This window comes from Cibotium barometz, chromosome 20 (assembly GCF_041138505.1).
Source record: "Cibotium barometz isolate CiBa-2024 chromosome 20, ASM4113850v1, whole genome shotgun sequence".
Taxonomy (NCBI): Eukaryota; Viridiplantae; Streptophyta; class Polypodiopsida; order Cyatheales; family Cibotiaceae; genus Cibotium; species Cibotium barometz.
The window spans coordinates 50,482,263-50,503,372 of record NC_141065.1 but is presented as its reverse complement, the minus strand read 5'-3'; the positions used below and the strand labels follow the sequence as shown (position 1 = coordinate 50,503,372).

General features: G+C 44.4%; 1 protein-coding gene across 2 annotated transcripts in view; it reads left to right on the top strand.

The window, feature by feature from the left end:
- The first annotated feature begins 665 nt into the window (after positions 1–665).
- The window catches only part of CLP2 (CLP protease proteolytic subunit 2), a 32,570-nt gene continuing 12,125 nt past the window's right edge, over positions 666–21,110 (top strand). Inside the window, exons 1-3 of one of the 2 annotated variants that reach the window (XM_086814956.1) lie at positions 666–824; positions 923–995; positions 1,076–1,196. In XM_086814956.1, coding sequence (XP_086671082.1) covers positions 722–824; positions 923–995; positions 1,076–1,196 — 297 coding nt within the window. In that variant the 5' untranslated portion in view covers positions 666–721. The remainder of the gene's footprint in view (positions 825–922; positions 996–1,075; positions 1,197–21,110) is intronic. The other variant, XM_086814957.1, reaches the window with a different exon arrangement.

Below are 21,110 nucleotides of genomic sequence, written 5' to 3'. Positions count from 1 at the left end.
GGATTGAGCTTACAAGATCTTGTAGAGAACTTACAAGGTCATGGATTGAGTTCTTAAGAGCGACTTCAAACCAAGTCCGGAAAAAGGTAAGTCTACCTTTTATATTTATAATTTTATTATTTCTTCATAGTTTTTCTATTTGAAGTAGATACATTTTGTAGATTATGATTACGCGATATATTTTATGTCTTTGAAAAAGTGTGAACTACACTTACAACAACCAGCTTCAACCCTTCCAAGCAGGCTTGATTCCCTTGCCCTTGAAAACTGACAGGTTTGATGAAATGTAGTAAGTTTTTTCTATATTTTTCTGTAATTTTTGACGGGCACTTTAAGTAGTTTACGAACAAAAATGGTCAAAAGTCAAATAGAAACTATGCAAGTTCCAAGTGCCAAAACGGCCCCTCCCACCAACGAGTGCTAGCTCATCTGGTAGAGCGTTGGTCTCTACTCCCAAGGTCTTGTGTTCAAGTCTTGGGGGCCTCGTTAGGTACCTACCCTTGATGGGTTGATTATAAGCATGTACGATGGGTTCGCCAGGTCTCATCCCGACGGAGCCGCCTCCACCTCACGGAGGCTGGGTGTGTGAGTACCTTCGGAAAAAAAAAAGGCCCCTCCCTATGGGCGTGCTATGGCCGCTGGCATGTAGTGTGAAACGAGTTAATCATGGATAAATGAAGGCCGTGTGCCAAAATTTGCAGAGACTGCTGTAGACGAGACCATGGCCATGCTTCACTTGTCCACGCCTGTAGGGGCGGCGTTACCGGCGGTGCGGTCGGGCAATCCCATTGCCTGCTTGCAGTCCAAAGCAGCAAGATGCACTGGTAAGTTCGTGGGCAAAACGAGGATTCTTAACTTTTTTGTAAATGAAATCTTCGCAGATTTTTATCCTGTTCCTCTGACTTAGGGTTTTTATCTGCAGGCGTCGCGTCAGCACACAGACAAGACCTGTCTCGTTGTTTCTTCGAAAAAGTCCAGCAGTCTCTCTCAACAAGGTAGCATCGCTTGTTTCTTCTAGTCACAATTTGGAGTCTTTTTGGTTTTTGAGTTGTCCACTCGTCATTCTCAAAATCAGCTATGGGAGATCAAGAGGCTCTCGAGCTCAGGTGACCATGATGCCCATAGGCACCCCGAAAGTGCCATACAGAACTCCGGGAGAGGGAGGGTGGCAATGGGTCGACATTTGGAATGTGCTCGTACGTATATCATTGCGTATGCATATATCCCTTATATTTGCCTCTGAATTTTGTTGTTTTTGAGCATGATAATAATGGGGCTTTTCAATATATTCATGTCTATGTGCTCTCTGTTTCTCACTCAATATATGCACACGGGTTGCACACACTCACATCATACGCACAATATCCTCATTCCATGCATGAATGGATCATTCACGGCCCTTGAGCATGTACATATGTACGCACATATATATACTACATAGATGGAAGAAAGTTGGTTGGACCTATGGATGACAATTAGATAGATCAAATATAGGTGCATGCATTTTTACCCATGTGCAATTATGAACACATATATTTATGGACTACCTAAACTTGCCTTGCATTTGAAGCATAGTTGTGCATATCTAGGCAGAAACGGTCTTTGAAGCCTAGCATAGATTCCCTTTTGTGTGCGTTTAGATTTCCTTTTTTGTGTGTGTGTAGGGGGTGTTTATGTATTGATCTAGGTCTATGAAACCTCATTAAGGTTTCGGTTCTAGGTCAGATGATCTTTGGTGGGTTGAAAATGGGAAAGTTGGCCATACCATCTATGATCATACTTCATGGGGGTTTTATGTGGCATGTGCTCTGGTGGTATGGGATGTCAGAGCATATTCCCATGCAGGGTCTCCTAAGGCTTCACGGGTTTCTTGTCTTGGACACTATGCTTTAGCATAGTTAACCTCTGGTAACTGTGAGGAGCAATGCTAGTCTGTGAGCGACAACAAGATAAGAGACTTTCTTGGTTGTTTGAGCATTAGCGTGTCAATTGTGGGGTGACAAGTTTTATGATTCGTCACACACTCTCTCATGATGGCCAAATGATATCGATGCATGAGGTAGCCTTGGAAGTATACATGAGAGAGATCAAATGCTTGGAACTTTGACTAAATGTCTAGACTAGTTGACGGGTGGATTGTTTTATATCCTGACTTTGTTGGTTGGACTAACCTCAGCATATGTGCCCATCACCTCCGGAGAGTGATAGAAAAACTCAGTTCACTGGTTTTATAAAGCATTTCTTTTGGACTAACCTTATACAAACCTGCACCTACTCTTGGGCACTGATGACGTGAGTAGGGATGTCATAGCTTATTGTCCATGCTATGCATGATAGAGTTGATGAACCTACACTTCATGTTCGGAGACAGACATTGGAGTTAATGGTTGCACTTTTGAGTCGAAGTCTTTTTTAAAGTTTAGCTTAATGTCTGGTTTTGGCTCTTAGTGCTTTAGGTCTAGAGTTTACAGATCTCTGTTTTGCTATTTTGTTTTTGTTTTTGTTTTTTTTTGGGTTTTTTTTTGTTTTGTTTTGTTTTTGTTTGTTTGTTTGTTTGTTTTTTGGGTTAATGTCTTAATTAAAAGTCTTCGTTTGATGACTAGAGCCTTGTGGACCAGTGTAAATATTGAGAACAATAGATTTTCAATATATACGGTCTTTTGAGACCACCCATGGGACCTACATCAATAGAGCCAGTTTTGGAAGATCCACCATAGGTGGATGAGCTTGAGGAGGTTCTACAACCCGAGTAGTTTGTATTTCATAAGGAGCGGAAGGGTCCAAGGGGCAAAATGGTACTTATGAAATTTATGAACTCTCCAATGTTGGAGGCAAAGTGGATGGATGAGGCCTACTTTTAAGATTAACGAGATCTTTTGAAGACTTATGGGGGAATGTCACAAATCCCTAGTTTCTCGGACTGACAAGTTATGATTATCCTGAAGCATGCATGGCATGTTGGTATTGATCTTATGTATGGATTAAATGGGTCGTGTCCATGTGTAAGTCCATGTAGGACATGACAGGAGGTATGGAGCATTGGCAATGGCCCGTGTGATGTTTCGGAACCTTGGGCAACGACCACTTAGAGATGTTTGGGTGATGGCCCATGAGCAAGGGCCATTGTGATTTTAGCCATGTACACAATGGTGTTCTTGATGGCATTTTTGTACCTTTGGAATACAAGAAAGCATTTTTGTGCCTTTCAAAAGCAAGGATCAACTTACTACAAAAGGTGGCTTGGGGGCTGATTTTATCATAACAAGAGCTTGGTACTTGCAAGGAGGCTGGTTAACTACTTCCAAGGGCCTCTCTGCTAGTTGCCTACTTCTAGGGCTGTCCATGGACGTTCCGACACACTTTCACATGACAAAAAAGCAAAAGTAAGTCGATTAGTTTTCGACAGGTGCAACAACCATCCTTATAGCAAGTGTAACTGTCTCTATAGTCTGTGCAGTCGGACTTCTCCTTTGCTTCAACACTTAACATACCAGAATTAGACTCTTATGCTCACCTCATTTAGCATGAGCAACTCACTTAATAGCTCAACTTGCAAGCTTGAACACTACCTATTAACTATGAGGCATAGCACACAAGATATTTAACATGAAGCATTGGGTCTTATGCACAAGCTTATTTATTGGCTCAGCTGCTCTACTCTTGACTCTTATACTGCACATGAATTGGACTTTTAGAGGGGAAATTTTACTTGAGAACATTGTCACACTTAAATGTGCTGTTTTATTGAGTTCTTATTAATTCTTCAACTGAAGGAGAGTACAACACAACCACATTGAGGTGCAACAATTAGTGTTGCATGGCCATCACTAAGAACCTTATGCTCTATGCATGCACAAAGCATATAGAGATATAGTATCACTATGTGAGAGCTGATCAAGGACTAGATAGTGGAGCTCGAGTATTGACAAAACACAATTGTGCTAACATCTTCACCAAGTTTCTTGGGAAGGAGGACCAACTTACTTGAAATGTTCATCGACCTAGCGTTGGGCCAGAATTCGTATAGTTCATCGCGCCCTCTCTCCCCCACCCCTTCTCTCTCTCTCTCTCTCTCTCTCTCTCTCTCTCTCTCTACAGAGGATATTGAGGAGATCCGCCAGTGTCCGATGCGGCACATATTATGAGATGGAGGTACCTCCATAGTGTACCTTCCAGTTCCAGTTTCATTTTCTAGGTGCCAGTAGTATCATCTTTATTTTTCATTTTCTGGGTTTTTTTATCCAGACATTGTATCAGATCCACCATGATGTAACTTTTGGTCTCATAGGTCATTATGGCCTTTTGAAGACGTTAATATAACATTTCATTTCATTTCATTTCTCTCTTTCTTAAATATACTTTGTGTGTCTAGCACTTCTACAAAAAAGTATATTTAAAACCTTACACTACACAATTTTTCAAAATTGTCCACTTTATACTCTGTTGAAATATAAAAACATAGCTCAACGACAACATCTAGGTAGAGTTGTACAACAATGTAGAGGCTATTCAGACCTCCTCGTAAAGTTTTTAACAAATCTGCTTGTACGGTTGGGGATTCGATTGCATTAGTACAGTGGGCGGGCTGATTGTTTGCCTTTCTTCGGTATCTTTTTGGAGTGCACTCTTGGTGCATTGGCACATGACACAAGGTAACAACCCGTGGTGTTATCTTTCTTTGTGCAATGGCACAAGATTCAGGGTGTTGACCCGTGGACTCAACTTCTTGTTTGATTTGTATTCGGCATACTTGGGAGTATGAGGTGCAGACCACGATGAACCCCAAACACATGGGATCTTATATTCTTGGAGTAGACTCCTTTTGATAATATATACCTAAAAAAAGGAGGGGGGGTGTGAGATTTATAGACTTATTAAGTCACTTTTGTACTTGCACCCTAATCTCATTATTGTGTGCATTGTGTTATGTCACTCTCTCTCCTTTTGTAAGTCAACTGTGCATTGTGTGCTTCATTGCTAACCCTAAACCTGACAATGGTATCTCTAATTCACTCGGTTGGGTGTGAGCACTACTTGGGCATTGTCTTGTAAATAATTAACAATTAAACTGCACAAGACAAGGACAATGCTGAAAATGAACAATTGCACGGCGACACCACACTGGGGCCGGAAGCAGGTTGTACCCCCCGCCCCGAGCTTCAATACCAAGTATATTATCGGAGTATTTTATTTTGTACAATGTTCCATGGGCTCTTTAAGCTAGATTTGTCATGAACTAAAGAAATGAATACATGTACCAAACAAGATTGTTTGACAGAGAAGAATTTCTCCAGTGTAGCATATGATCTTGTGTAGAATGAGATATGCCATAATTAGCTAATGACGATACTTGCCTCAGCTAGATTTGATGGCGGAGGGAATTTCAGGCCTCTTTGATGGGAGCATGTCATATCGATGAGAATCTCATGGATCATTCTTTGTTAGATGGTGGTTTGTGGTGCTTTGGATCGATGGTGTTTGGTCTTTAGGATAGATGGGGCTCACTCATTAAGAACTCCTCTAGGGCGTGGATCCAAAGTGCGGGTATGGGTGGTGGGCTCTGATGTCTGAGTAGAGGCATTGTTATAGGTGGAGGACTTTGATTTGGATGCTTGTACCGTGAAGAAATCTATGATTGCTCTCTGAGAGGTGTCTGGGCTCCCCTATATCTCATAGTAGGCCGAGCAGGTTACTGTCCCTCGTTCACTATGGTCTACCTCTCCTGTGATACATACTTTGCTATCCTCTCCTCTCGTGAGATATCCTTGGCTCAGTCTACCTCTCTACCTTGAGGCAGTAGGAGGATACTTGAGCTAGCCAATCACAATACACATAGCATGTGACGTGTGTATCTGTTAGTATCTCGGGATCTCAAAGAATCCATCCTCATAGAGTCTCAAGAAGTGATCTTTGTAGAGCTTACATTTCTTACCAAGCTTTGACAGGGACATGCACATTGGATGAATGTAGATCTAACCGGATGATCCGGTTGATCTCTTGTGGGTGAGAGGTAGGGGGAATCCAGGCTGTACTGAAATGGGGAGAGACGCCATGTGTTAGAAAACATGGATCTAGAGCTCTCCATAGCCATGGAGGTGATGATGAAGAAGGTGAGTTAAGTGGATTGAAATCATTGGAACTCCTCATGAGTATGTGTGTGTGTGTGTGTGCTAATTTGAAATGGACTCAAGTTAATTAGGTTACAAGATTGAGTCTTGCACTCATAGAGAAACTTGAGATGTGATTGATTGATTGCTCGAAAATGACCACTTATATAGGAGTCGGGTATAACTTTTAGGTGTCGGAATACGTAGCGGATATGAGACAAAAACCTGAGAGCACACGCAGCAGGACTCTATGCTGAAGACGAGCAAACGCAGGAGAGAACCACCAGGCTGAATCTGAACATAGAAGAGCAAACGTAGAAAAGAGAGAGAGAGAGAAGCTGTATAAACTCTACTATATACAAGATCCGGTACAATACAATGAAGTAGGGATAGGGGTGGTATTTATACCACCCCCCTATGTTGGTCGTAAATACCACCCCCCTATGCTGGTCGGCCAGCCAAAAGACAGCTGACTGGAAGTTGGACAAGTCCACGATTGCATACAAGTAGTCGGCGAGCAGGGGACAGTCGGCTAGGTACAAGGCTCCAAGTTGGCCAGTACAACAACCCCATGACTAGTACAAATGATGGAAAAATGGATAAACACCTAAATGGGCGGGCACACCCACAACACTGGCCCTGGTGTGTAATGTACAGATAGGAGATGACTGTTAACACCCACACCCCCTCTCAGCTCCTGGATGTAACCCCAGTGAGTCAGAGAGCTGCCGGAGCATCGCCTGAGGTAGAGCCTTCGTGAAGAGGTTCGCCGCATTGTCCTACGTTGAACAAAACTCTAGCAAGATGTCATTAGCAAAAAAAAACTTCTCATGAACAAAGTGACTCTGGATGATTGTGGGTTCCACCAGGGGAAACCCAATCTCACCAAGTAACCTTTGCAACCGCACCACCTCGCAAGTAGCACCACACGCAGCCCGGTACTCTGCCTTTGTAGACAACAAGGCAATAGTTGGTTGCGTCTTGCTGCACCATGAAATAGCTCCTAAGCCAAGGGTAAAACCATAGCTTGATGTAGATCTCCTTGTGTCTGGATCTCCTCCCCAATCTGAGTCACTCCAACCGTGGAGTGTGACTCCATCCGTCGTTCCCCCTCTAGTATCATAGAAGATTCCAAGATCCTTCGTGCTATGCAGATACTGCAAGATCCGCAATTGTGCGTCCCAATGAGTCTTCAGAGGCGTTTGCATGAATGAGCTCAATAGCCCCACCAGGAAGCTCAAGTCCAATCTGGTGTTCAGTAACCAAATCAATGAACCAAACTGCTTCCGATACAAGGAGGCATCAACCTCCTCACAAGGATCATGAACTGTAACTTTGGTACGCCAAGTCTTAGGGACCTTCCGAAGACCATTGAAGGCCGTTCGGAACTTGTAAACCACCCCCTCTGAACCCGGAACCTCAAAGCCTAGAGGTTGCTTAACATTTGCAAGTCAAAATGTGCCACTTGCATGGCTTTTCTACAAGTCCCCTAGGAAAGAGCTTCCTCAACTGTAGGAGGTTCTTTGTCTCGAATGATACGAGACATCAAAGCATAGTTTACTTGTAAAGGCTCCTCTGATTGACGAACACAAGAATTGGAATGTCCCTGCCTACTCTTGCCAAGATCTGGCAAGCCATCCACCATTTGGTCCCGGAAAGCCAGCTGCAACGTATCCACATTCAAGTGGTCTGACGAAACTGCTACACATGCTGAGAGTTTGTAGATCCCATTCTCCACTCCGCCTTCCCATACAATTTGGCTTGTTACTTTGTCTCGTAGAGCAACAAAATGCTCATCAAACTCCACCCGTACGCCAGTCTTGCAAACCTCATGCACTAACAACAGATGAAAACCAAGAGATGGGACAAAAAGAACCTGGGAGGAATGCTTTCTCCCTCTGCCATCGGGAACGATCTCTAACCTGCTCTCATTGTGAATAGGGATAGTGGACTCGTCACCAATCAAGATGTGAACTGCGTGCCTTAGAAGATCCTATAATAACTCTCGGGAAGGAGTCATGTGCCTAGAAGCACCACTGTCGAGAATCTAATCCTGAGTGTCCCTGGCAGTGAGTCCAACCGCCTCCTTGCTCGAAGAAGAAACGTCGGTGTCCATAATCTCCAAGTGCACAAAAGCTATAGTTACTACTGAGGAATCTGCACCCTTCTCGGTGCTCTGCTTAGGACATTTCCTCCAATAATGGCCTTTCTTGCCATAATTGTTACAGGTCCTCTTTGTCTTCAAGGCGTCACAATCCAAGTCGGGCTCCTACTCGAAAGACTTCTCATGTGAAGACTTCCTTTTGCCCTTACTGTGGCCTTGCGACCGTTGGCCAGTCAAGGCCTTGGAACCTCCGGAGGGTTTGTAAAACGCTCTTCCTGGTCCAAGACCATAGGCACAAGCTCCTCCCATGTGATGATGCTGAGCCTGCCACTAGTGATCAAAGAGGAGTAGAAAGCTGAGTACTGAGAGGTCAGATGAGCCGGCAAAGTGATGGCCATGTCCTCTGAAGATATCTCCTTCCCAGTCCGAAGAACCTCTTGCTGAAGAGCTTGCAACTTGTTGATGTGCTCCCGCATCATCGAAGACTTTGCAGGATCCATCACCCGCATTTGCACGTCCAAGGAAATCCGCTTCATGGGTGATACCCTATTATACAAAGAAGCCAAATGTTGCCAAATCCCTCTGGCCAGCGTCATATGTTTGATATGATTAATCACCTGTGGTGATGGCCGCCTTCTACCCGATCTCCAAGTCCCGAACAGCCCAAGAAATCTCCAATCAGCACCAAAAACCAGCAGTCCTGCAAGCTCTCCAAGGTCTTCAAGAAATCAACAGTCCCGCAAGCTCTCCAATATCTCCAAACTTCAAGCCACATGGGGCTTTGATACCATGTTGGAATACACAACAGATATGAGACAAAAACCTGAGAGCACACGTAGCAGGACTCTATGCTGAAGGCGAGCAAACACAGGAGAGAACCACCAGCCTGAATCTGAACACAATTGAGCGTAGAAGAGCAAACGCAGAAGAGAGAGAGAGCTGTATAAACTCTGCTATGTACAAGATCCGGTACAATACAATGAAGTGGGGGTAGGGGTGGTATTTTAACCACCCCCCTATGCTGGTCGGCTAGACAAAGACAGCTGACTGGTGTGTAATGTCTAGACACGAGATAACTGCTAACATTAGGCTCTTGCATATGCGATAATTCGAGGCTTTGGCCACATGGCTTGATGTTAGGCTTGCTCTTCTACTTACTCCTTACCTTTCAACTTGTGCACTATGGCACCACATTTCTCAACACCCTCCCTTGGTGCCATATTGGGTACAATTTTTAGGCTTTCACTCTCTCTATCTCTCTCTCTCTCTCTCCCTTTGTGCCAGGCTACTTTGGCCCTTGTGCTACTTTGGCATATAGTTACTTTGGCTATAAATTTCAGGTTGAGTGCATCATATGGCCTCAGAGGCTGATTACAACACTTTTTTGTATAGATAAGACAGGTAAAGAATAAAATGGTTCTTTCTCTAGAAGAGTCTTTCTTTGGGTATGTTGTCACGTGCATCCCGCACTTGGATGCCACGTAGACATATCTGTACAGAAGGTGCAGGACCTGGGATGGTAAACTGGTCCCATGTGAGCCCAGTCCGGGATGAGTCAGCCAGGGATCCATCCCAGTCATCCGAGGTAAGGTGTGCATTGTCCTGCACAGGAGTCCAAGGTCAGATGTGCACTGTCCTGCACATGAAACAGTGCTAGTCCGCACTGTGAGTCTCCCTTTGGAATGATGACAGTGATTCTGTGTATCTGGTATGGTACCGGATGCCAGATCACTGTGTAGTTAGTTAGGGTTTACTTTTAGGAAAGGGGCCAGCCCATAGGGCTACCCCAAGTCTTTGTGTGGGCATGGGGACCATGAGGGCCAGGAAGGCCTTGGCTGAACCCACCAGCCATGGAGGGGCTGTAGGACAGCCCTAGGGGCAGGCTAGGGGAAAACATACAGGATATGCAGCCTTTGTATGGCTGTAGGGCTAGTATGGGGCAGCCCATACAGGCTGCCCAGACCCCAAACTGCTTGCAAAACAGTGTCCAGCCCCTTGGTATTCATGCGCCTGATGCCCAGCCAGCCATGAAGAAAAGCGCATCTTTTTACTAGATTTTTCTAGTGTTTAATGCTATAATTCAGTCGTGGGACAGAATTAGAACTGGCCGCCTGGAATAATGCTGGCCGACTGCTGTTTATAGGTAGTATAAATAGGTGAGCCCATAATCCATTGAGTGATCTCCTGGCCTCATGGGCAACACATGCTACATGCACTAAGGTTGATCATGATAACGCACAACAGGGCCTTTTTTATACCTTTATCCGGTGAGATTCTTTAGCATCCAATTCAGAGATTAGAGTGAGAAGAGAATGAGAGTGAAGTAGACGACACCTTATCGGGTCCCAAATACCCGCTGAAAAGCAGGCCCCCCCCCACACACACACAAGTAGGAGTATTTGCTTGGATAATTCTTTGGAGAATGCTGTACAATGCTAAGCAATATGAGTGACCAACGCAGGACGAGGAAGACCGTCCACCAATCCGAGGCACTGCGGAAGACTCTTCGGGCCACTGATGCAAGTCTAGATAGCTATAGGACTGCACATATGCTGGCTGAATGCTGAATGGGATCTCCAATGTTTGCATGGAATAAATAGGATGACTAGCTGCTGCTTGTACTGCTGAATACTTTGCTGAAGACTGAATGATTTATGAGGATTTGAGGCGACTGCCTATATATGTCCTCATGATGCTGGTCGGTCCAGGGAAGGGTTGTCGGCCAGCAGAAAATGGACAAAAAATGCTTAATTGGCAACATTAAATGCTGTGCATAACATCTATTGCTGTCTCGTGATGTGGCGAATTGGATGATGCTGCTCGACCTGTTGCTGGTGACCATGATGCTGGCCAACTGCAGTCCTTGAGTATTTAATGCTGGCCGACTGCATGTAGGGCATAGGTAGGCAGTCGACTGGCTGCCCAGGCCCCTTCATGGCCTAGGTGCTGCCCTTGGTGGGCTGCCATGCTTGTGGGATGGCCTTGGCTGTCCCATAAGCACCTAATGCAATTATATGCTTGCTAATGCAAGACCTACTGCTAAAGTTGACTCTACATGCACTTATTTGATGAATTCTCCAAGTGGGTTAAGAGGATCGACTCTTGACTGACCTCTAAGGCTCAGAGATCGACCTACGTAGCTCGTGCCTGATTGTCCCTAGACTGAGGGTTCACAATTGGATACTTCTGTACAAATGTTGCACTGATGATCACGCCAATGTGTCACTATGTACCCTAGTGCAGGGTGCACGTGACAACACATGGAGTAAAACCAGGCATTGTCCATACAATCAAAACAAGTCTCACAGTCAAATAAAATCATTCATGCACATGCATGCATTGAAGATTGGAAGAATTTCCCATCAACTCTTACGTACTCCAAAAATCCATTACATGCCTCGGGTATAAATACTTGTGCAGACCAAAGATATGTACAGGCCCCAAGTATAAACACCTGAACAGACCATGAATAAATATTGGCGCCAAGGCACAATCACCTATACACACCATGAATCTAGGCCCCAGCACTATAGTGCCTGTACAGTCCATAGATTCCAAAAATAATCATGTAATGTCCTTGGCCTCCAAGTAGCATATGCTACCACAAGATCCATATACATGCCCGCATGCCCACAAGATTAACATAAGAAGCTCCGCAAAATTAGGGATTGGTGAGACTTTTCTACAATGACAAATCTTGGAAGTGAAGAGTTTGGTTCATTGTTTCTTTGAAATTTTCCACCCTTAGCATAGAGTGCTTGTCACATGCACTCTGCACTCAGTGCATGGCATAGTTACCACGGAACGTCGTTCCGCCTTCCTGGAACGCCGGAACGCCGTTCCGGGCAAAGGCACGTTCCCGGAACGCCGGAACGTTCCGCAAAAAAAAATTTTTTTTTTGCTTTTTTTTTTGCTTTTTTTTTTTTTTTTTTTTTTTTTTTTTTTTTTGCGGAACGTTTGTTTTGCTTGCAGAAATGTATGTTCATGTCTTGGGGGAGCAAATATTAGGAAGCATATTTGGCTATCCGTATACAAAAAGTTACATTTTTTTGTGTCATATGCTGACATGTCATATGACGTGGCGTTCCGCGACGTTCCCGATCCGCTCCCGTTCCCGTTCCCGCTCCCGTTCTAGCATCCAACGTTCCCGGAACGTTCCCGTTCCGTGGTAACTATGGTGCATGGTGACAAGATGGCTCATCATCAGAAGTGCAACAATTGTACAGTATTAAAACCCAGTAGGATGATATTTGTCGTACGCCGTGACCCCATTGTACATCCTCAGTCCAGGATAAGTCAGGCACGAGCTACGTAGGTCATTCCTCAGCCTTAGCGGGTCAGTCAGTCAGTCAAGTCCCTTAACCCACTTGGAGAGAATCATTCATGCATGTAGAGTCAGTAGAAGCCTTAGGGTTTGCATCAGAAAGCACTCTGCATCCTGCATAATATGCATTCATATGCCTGTGCATCATTTAGAACATCCCAGAAGCCTTAGGGAATTTACTAGGATTTATCTGGTATTTTTTTTCATATTTTATAGTATTTATTTAGCATTATTTGTCATTTATAAATATAACCTTTATTAAATGACCAGCCAACTTGACCAACCTCTAGTTAGTATAAATAGGCTTGCATAGGGCTTAGTTTCTCATTCAGTCTTCAGTGTGCTAAGAGCTTTCCTCCTCGACCCTAGGAGTTCCTTTGCCTTTAGCACTAGACTAGTCTCATCCAGCCCTTGGAGTGCTTGAGGTTGCTTTAGCCAGCCCTGGTCCTCCAACGCCTGCAGTTCAGCAGTCCCTACAGCCATAGGCGCCTGCAATCAGCATCAGATCAACCCCTGATTCAGCATACAGTCCTGCGTTTTCTGCATGTGAACCAGCCGTCTACAGTCAGCCTGCGTTTATAGATCTGCAGCCTTACACATCTGCGTTTCTGTCTAGCAGCAGCACAGCCCTGCGTTTCAGTCCTACGGCTTGCGTTTTCAGTCTTGCATCAGTTCTACAGCAGTACCCCGCCTTCGGTGCATCATCCATACATGCAACAGTCATCTGGTGAAGGTAACACAGCATTCATAAGCATTTACAGCATTCTAACATAGCTTATAACAGTCCACCATCTCCTTTTCTGAGCCTCAGGTGTGCAACCCTTCCTCATGCCCTTGGGAAGAGTGCATAGGCTCGAGATTAGTTCATCGAGGTGTTTCTACAGCCGTGTACAGTTCAGTCGATATACGATCCTCCGAGATCTTGCGTTTGGCTTATCTACAGTCCATAGTCATTCTCTCTAAAGAAATAAAGCAAATACTATCTCGTTATTGGAATAGGGGGCCCTTCAGTGGGTAATTCGGGACCGAATCTGGTGTACAGTTCTCATATCTCTCTCTCACATCTCTTTAAAGTTTGAAGTATTAAAGTGGATTGCTAAACTCACGAAACTCAAGATATAGAAGACGGTGTGAGCATTTGTGTGACAGGATCTTCCAATACAAAGACTTCCCCTGCATATCACATTGGTATCAGATTTAGATTGTCCACACACACCGTATCCTAGCGTGGGGGCATCCTTGGATGGTTAGATTGCGTTCCGGCACGACCACCGACTTCAACATCATGTCTACAGAAGAGAGTACTCATCAGCCAGAAGACGTCTCCCCCGAAGGAGACCATGTTCTTTCGCCGCCTACAGTAGACACCATAGCTCTTCTTAGAGCTCAGAACCTGCTGCTCATGGAGCATCTCCAACTCTTGGAGGCAGCAGCAGCACGTCCTTCTACACCTCCAGCATCACCCGATTACATCTCCCTCTTCTTTCAGATGGAACAACAAAGGAGAGAGGAGGAGGCCCGAAGGAAAAGAGAAAAAGTAGAAAGACGGGACTATGAGGAAGCCCAACGTAGGATCGACGAAGACCGGCGTCAGGCTGAACTCGCCGCTCGGGAACACCAACGTGAGCTTGATCGAGAACGTATATTACTCGAGCACCAATGGGAAAAGGAGGCCATACACTTGAGGTATCAACAGCTCTCCTCAGTCTCCCTAGTCATAGGTGTCACCAGCTATAGCAGTCCGCAGCAGCATCAACCACCATCATTCGCAGTCAACCAAACTTCAGTAAGTATGATGGTAAGTGTGATCATTTATCAGTTACTCAATTTATTCATCAGTTTAATGCTCATTTTCCATTAGCTAGGATCACAGACCCTCAAGACAAAGTCCACTTAGCAGTCACTTGGTGGCAGCATTGGTCTAGTATTCATACAGACCAGGCCACAGGTGTCACAGTCTTTGACTGGGACATCTTTGTCCATGACTTGAAGACCAGATTTCTCCCGCCCCAGTACATGGCCGGTCTGAAAGACGAGTTCTATGGACTCAGACAGAACGGATCCCTAGTGCTTCAGTTTTCCGGTAAGGTTATTACTTTATCACATCAGTCAGGGTTATCTGAGTAGGCTAAGATGGAGCAATTCATTTGTGGATTGGACTAACATTCGGTTCACAGTTCGTAACTTTGAACCAAGTACATATGACTGGGCTCTGACTCTCGCTCAGAATGAAGAAATGAAGCTTAACGGGGGCAAGCCCAAGCAGTCATCTCAGTCCAATACCAAACCCCAGCAGCAGCAGCAATCAAGCTGCACAGACAGGGAAAGGTAACGCGTCTTCTAAAGATGCTAAGAAGGACAGCAGTAATAGCTCTAGTTCAGGGAGTAAGAAAGATAAAGAACCTAAGAAAACCCCTGATGAAAAGGCTAAAGAAGGCATTACTGGAGGTTATCTTCCTCCAGAGGAGCAAAGGAAGTACCAGTCAGAAAATAGATGTTTTTTCTGTCATATTATAGGGCATGGTAAGAAGGATTGCCACAAATGGCAAGCAGCACAAGCCGCCAAAGCTTCTTCTGCCACAGTTGCCAAACACAGCCTCCCCAACTTCTCCAGCCCCGCCTACTACCTCAAATGCAGATCAACTTTTACCTTCCATGCATCCTATGCCATCCGTGGTATTTGATGCTAAGCAGGAGGGTGAGCGAGCAGACATAATTTTGGGCATTCAGTGGTTTCACAAGTTTCTTCCAGATGTCAAGTGGGACAAGCACACATTGGAGATCAATCGGAATGTGTCAAACGCCCCAGTGACCATTAAGTGTGAATGTGGAGTTGCCGTATTTGCTCCTTTAGCTTTTGGTTGTCTTCGTCTTCTTTTTTGCGGAGCGTTTCTTCAATTGGTTCTGTCACCAGCCAGGGCATTTCCCAGTATGAAAGGGATATGGTGGACTCCAAGACATCTAAATATTTGGAAAGTACAAGCTTTGGGAATGGGGGATTATCCTGGAATACAAAAGACCACTTTCCTAAAATTTAGGAGAGTTGCTATTTTTGGCCCGACTCCGATGGAAATTTTGTTCGCGTCATTACATCTCGAATTGAGCAGATACCAAGAGTTGGCAAAGTGCCTATGACAGAATGTCTACTAGTTGGGATATGTTTAGAGATAAAGTTTATGGAAGGACCCATCTCTTAGATTGGGACATGTGGCAAGAAAGTGAACCAAAGTGAGACAAGTGGCCTGACACTTGTTAGAAAGTGGATCAAAGTCCCCTCGGGTTTGCCTGACACCAACTAGCTTCTGGGGTTCTTAACACATGCTGAGTTTCTCTCCTTGGATGTGTGCATTTCTTCTGGGATGCCAACCGTACTTAGCATATTTGAGCCTGATGCTGATACAATGTTGCATGGCCACCACACTTGTCATGTGCACAATGTGTATCTACCGTGTGCTACACGCACACAAGACTAGCTTCGAGGTTTGGGGAAGCTTGGAGATAGGCAGGCTGATTGGCGAGCTGAGTTAGGGATAGAGTGACGGGTGGGCACCCAAGTATGGACGGGCGGGCGCCCAAGTGTGGACACGATGACTGGCCAAGAGCCTATAAAAGGGTGGCCAAGGTTAGTCATTAGTTCATAGAGTCTCGCGTGTCTTTGTGAGAGCTCTATGGTCAGGAGCCTGGATCTAGTGCAGACGTGCACCTGCTTTATGCAGCCAAGGCCGCGAGGGTAGCTTTGTGGCGGTATGGGACGTCATGAGGTAGAGATTGGTCGGTACGTCCATCTAGTTAGCTCAGCTCGTGGCTCGATGGGTACAGCCAAGACTTGTGGGCTTGCCCATGGCTGTCAAGGTTGGGAGGTGAGTCAGGCATGCATCCCCTTCACGTTTGCTTGGTTTGTTTGCAGGTTTCGAGTCTTGTACCAGGAGCATTCTATGAGGTGATCATATGGGCATTTGACAGTGTTATCAGAGCAAGCCTCGAGAACGAGCAAGTCGGTAGGTAGAGAAGAAGAGGTCAAAGAAAAGGTATGAGTTCGAGAAGATTGCTGTTTTTTCAGTTTCAGCATGTTTCTTTGCATTGTAAGAACCCGTGTGATGGGGATTTTGGTCTTGTAAGGGTTGTTTTGCTTTGCAAGAAGAAGGGTTGTGTGTTTTTTTCCAACTGTGTGAACAGTTTGAGAAAGAGAGAGAAGTAGTGAAAAGCATGTCGGTTGTATATATGTAAGCGAGAGAGAGAGAGAAGTTGCGACTGCGCAATCCACGTAAGCGAAGAAGGTAGGCGAGCAAGCATGATTATCGTAGCCTTATGACTGTTGCACGCAGGCGGGCTGGCTCAGGCAAGCAGGCGGGCGAGTATGGGTGCACAGGCAGCCCTCCAGCACGTGCAAGCAGGTGGCTGGTACACGCAGGCCGACGGGTGGGAGGCAAGTGGCGCTAAGGATGCTGCAGAAAAACGCGAAAAGCACAGTTGCCGGGTGGAGTTTTTTTTGATAAATTTAGCTTTCGTAAAAAAAAAAACCTCCACGTCTTGCTTTCGTTTTTTTTTTTTGCTGAACCTTAGCTAAAGGGTTTAAAGAACCCACACCTTGCTTTGTGGGTGTTTTTGTTTTAAAGAATACACACACACACACACACACAAAAAAAAAAAAAACACAAAAGCAAAAGCTAAGTAAGCTTTTGGGGAAGCTAAGGAGGCTTCTTGCCACACATCTCTCAAGCTCTCAAGCTCTCTAGCACTCTTCTTTGTGCAAGATCAAACTTTTCTCTCATCTTGCCCTCTTCAAGATGTCAACCCAAGAATTCGAGTTGAAGCCCATTCCCGAACGTGAAGACTTGCTGCCTATGGAAGCCACCGATGGTGATCTCTTCGACGATTTTGTTTCAAAATCTGATTTCCAAGAGTTTAAAGTTGCTTTCGAAGCTTCTTTCTCGGAACGTCAAGCGTAAGTCATTGCGTAGATGCAGGCTTTACAGAACTCCATCTCTTTGTTGACCACTATCTTATCTACTGATACTTTGGCATTTGCTTTAGGCCCCAATATTACTCTGGAACATTTTGGGGGCGAGCAAAAGCAACGTACCAAGGAGATAGTGGACACTTGGCTACATAAGTGGCAAGTTCATTTCGAGTTTCATCCATATGAAATTCCTTAAGAAAGAGGATGACTATGATATTGTTGCCCAGTTTGCTACTTTGACTATAACCTTGCAGAACCTCACTTATGAGGTCTATCTCCAAAAATTTAGAGACTTGCAGATGAAAGCTATGAAGAGGATTTCACCACTCTTTTGGGTTTCTTCTTAGTCAGTTTATCCGACTCGTACCGTTTACACGCTAAAAACAACAAATACAAAACTTTGGACGAGGCCATTCATTCCACTCGTATCTATGATGATACAATATTCTCTTCTAAATCTAAACCCGTGACCGAGCAGGGGAACAAGCATAAAAGGAAGTTCTCCGCACCGATGGCTAGCACGACAGAAGATAAGTCTTCGGACTAACCTTTGACTACTTCGACCTCAGTAAAGAAAAGACGTCTCAAGGAGGAGGGACGTTGATTCATCTGCAAGAAGAAGGACATGTATAACGAGTGTCCGAAGAAGAAGGGTGTCAAGACCAACGCAGGGCCCAAGCCAAAGGCAGCTAACTAGTTGTCTTTGACAGGTACGTCAGTTACTGTACTTTCTTGTCCTAGTTCATGTTCTGATTGTATATTCAACTCTAAAGTTTTTAGCTTGCATGATCTTCTTCGAGTTTATGGAGAAGTGAATGGCCATAGAATACATATTCTTTTGGACCCTGGCAGCTCACACAACTTTGTTAATTACAAACTTGTGCAAAAATTGGGTCTTGACACAACACCCAACGATCATATCTATGAGATACGCCTACCTGCGGTTCGGCAAGTATGGGATCGAAAGGTGGAGACGCTACCGATCCGGATTCAGGACTAGGAAGATACTCTGGAATGCTATATTATGCATCTTAAGCATGTAGACTTGTTATTAGGAATTGAGTGGTTTAAGACTCTTGAAGTCTAGATAGATTGGTCTCGTCATACTTTTTCTTTTGAACATAGGAACACCTAGACTTGTATCTTAGGTGATTGTATACAACCCTCTCAGGGACCTCTTGTAAAGTTGATTTTGAAAATATAATGGATTCTTCTTTGTATACTGCTTTCCATTGTCTCTTGATTCCACTTTCTTTATTTCTCATACCTTCTATGGATGTCAATGAATTAAGTGTGTTTGAAAGCAAAGGATTAAATTAAGTAAATGTGAATTTTTTATGACAGACATCATTTACTTGGGACACAAGATCACTAGAGACGGGTTGAGCATTAACTATGACCGAGTTCAGAAGGTTCTGGTCTGGCCTATACTTCAGACATTGAAGCAACTTCGTTATTTTCTCGGTTTTGTTGTTTTTCTTCGAAAATCTGTGCGGGAGTACTTTCAGCTCACACTACTGATGACCGACTTGTTAAAAGGTCGTGGACGTAAGTCGAATCAGCCTATTACTTGGAATAACGATCTGGATATGGCCTTCAGATTTTTGAAAGATCAAGTCAAGGAAGCACCGATCTTAGCATTACTCGATCCTAGTCCGTCTTATGTTCTTGAAACAGTGACTATGCAATCGGGGCTGCTCTATTTCAAGATGGTAGACCTGTTGCTTTTGAGAGTAAGAAGCTAGACGGCACTCAATCTCGCTGGCCAACCCTTGAGAAGGAGCTTTATGCTGTCATTTACGCTCTTAAGGTTTGGAGACATTATTTATATGGCTCCAAGTTTGTGGCATTGATCATCAGTCAATCAAATACGTGTGTGATGCAGATGATTTGAGAGGAAGAAAAGCTCGATGGGCTGAGTTAATGCAAGATTTTGATTTTGAGATTCGTTATCGAAAGGGGTCCACGAATAGTGTCGCAAATACGCTTAGTCGAATTAGAGAGGTGAATACTTTGTTGTTCACCGAGATTTCTACTGACTTATTTTAGTCATTGAGAGGGCTTTGCAAGACTGATAGTTATTTTGGTTCATTTTGGCAGAAGATCCAGGACGGGAGCTCATTGATTGACCAAGACTCAATGACTGAGCAGCCTACAATTCAGGCTGCAGGAGGTCAGTGGATGATTCGGAATGGTTTACTATTCCGTAAAATGACAAAATTTATGTACCACAGATCTCGGACATTAGGTCCAAGATTCTTAAGGAGTGTCACGATGCCCCTTTTACTGGACACCCTAGGGTACATAGGACATTAGCTTTAGTGAAACACACTTTTTATTGGCCAAAGATGAAAGAGTATGTAGAAGATTATGTTCTCAAGTGTCAAGTTTGTCAAGCAAATAAAGCTGAATGCTTTAGACAAACTGGGCTATTGCATCCTTTGCAAATCCCAGGTAATAAATGGGAAAGTATTTCCATGGATTTTATTACCGGATTGCCAAGAACACGTCAAGGCCACGATTTTGTTTGGCTTGTGGTGGATCGCTTGACAAAAATGGCTAGATTTTTACCGACACGGAAGATCATTTCAGCTACGCAATTAGCACGGCAGTTTACAGTTTATCTAGCAATTGTTTAGACTGTACGGGTTACCGTAAGACATAGTCAATGATAGGGACTCTAAGTTTACAAGTGACTTTTGGAGACTTGTTTTTGAGAAGTTGGAAACAACTTTGAATTTGAGTTCCTCAGATCATCCTCAATCTGATGGCCAGACTGAAGGAGTGAATCAGATTTTGGAAAACATGCTTCGAGCATATGTCTCCAAAAAACAGAGTTCATGGGAGGATTATCTTCCTATGTTAGAATTTACATATAATAGTTCTAAGCATACGAGTATAGGTCTTAGTCCTTTCATGCTTATGTATGGTTTTCAACCTAGATCAACAGACCAGTTAGTTACTCCTCAAGAAATTATAGATGTCGAGGATATGACATTTGTTCCACATGAACTTGAAAAGATTCTTGGATTTCATGAAAGACGATTGCGTAATACACTTATCACGGAATTCAAGATCAAGTGGAAGGATCGTGTTGAGGAGGACGTTACATGGAAGACATTGACTACCCTTCAGAGGGATTACCTTGGCTTTTTAGTGAGCTCAGGAGTGAGCTCTTAGAGGAAGGGGAGTATGTCATGTGCACAGTGTGTATCTACTGTGTGCTACACGCACACAAGACTAGCTTCGAGGTTTGGAGAAACTTGGAGCAAGGCAGGTTGATTGGCGAGCTGAGTTAGGGATAGACTAATGGGCGGGCACCCAAGTATGGATGGGCTAGCGCCCAAGTGTGGACGCCGGATGATCGGCCAAGAGCCTATAAAAGGGTGGCCAAGGTTAGTCATTAGTTCATAGAGTCTCGTGTGTCTTTGTGAGAGCTCTATGGTCAGGAGCCTGGATCTAGTGCAGACATGCACTTGCTTTATGCAGCCAAGGCCGGCAGCAGTCTCGAGGCCAAGAACAATCAACATAGATAGAGAATGGAGAGAGAGATGGCTGTGTTTTCAATATATTCATATAGTACAAAAAGGTACATGTTTTGTGGCCTTGGCCTAA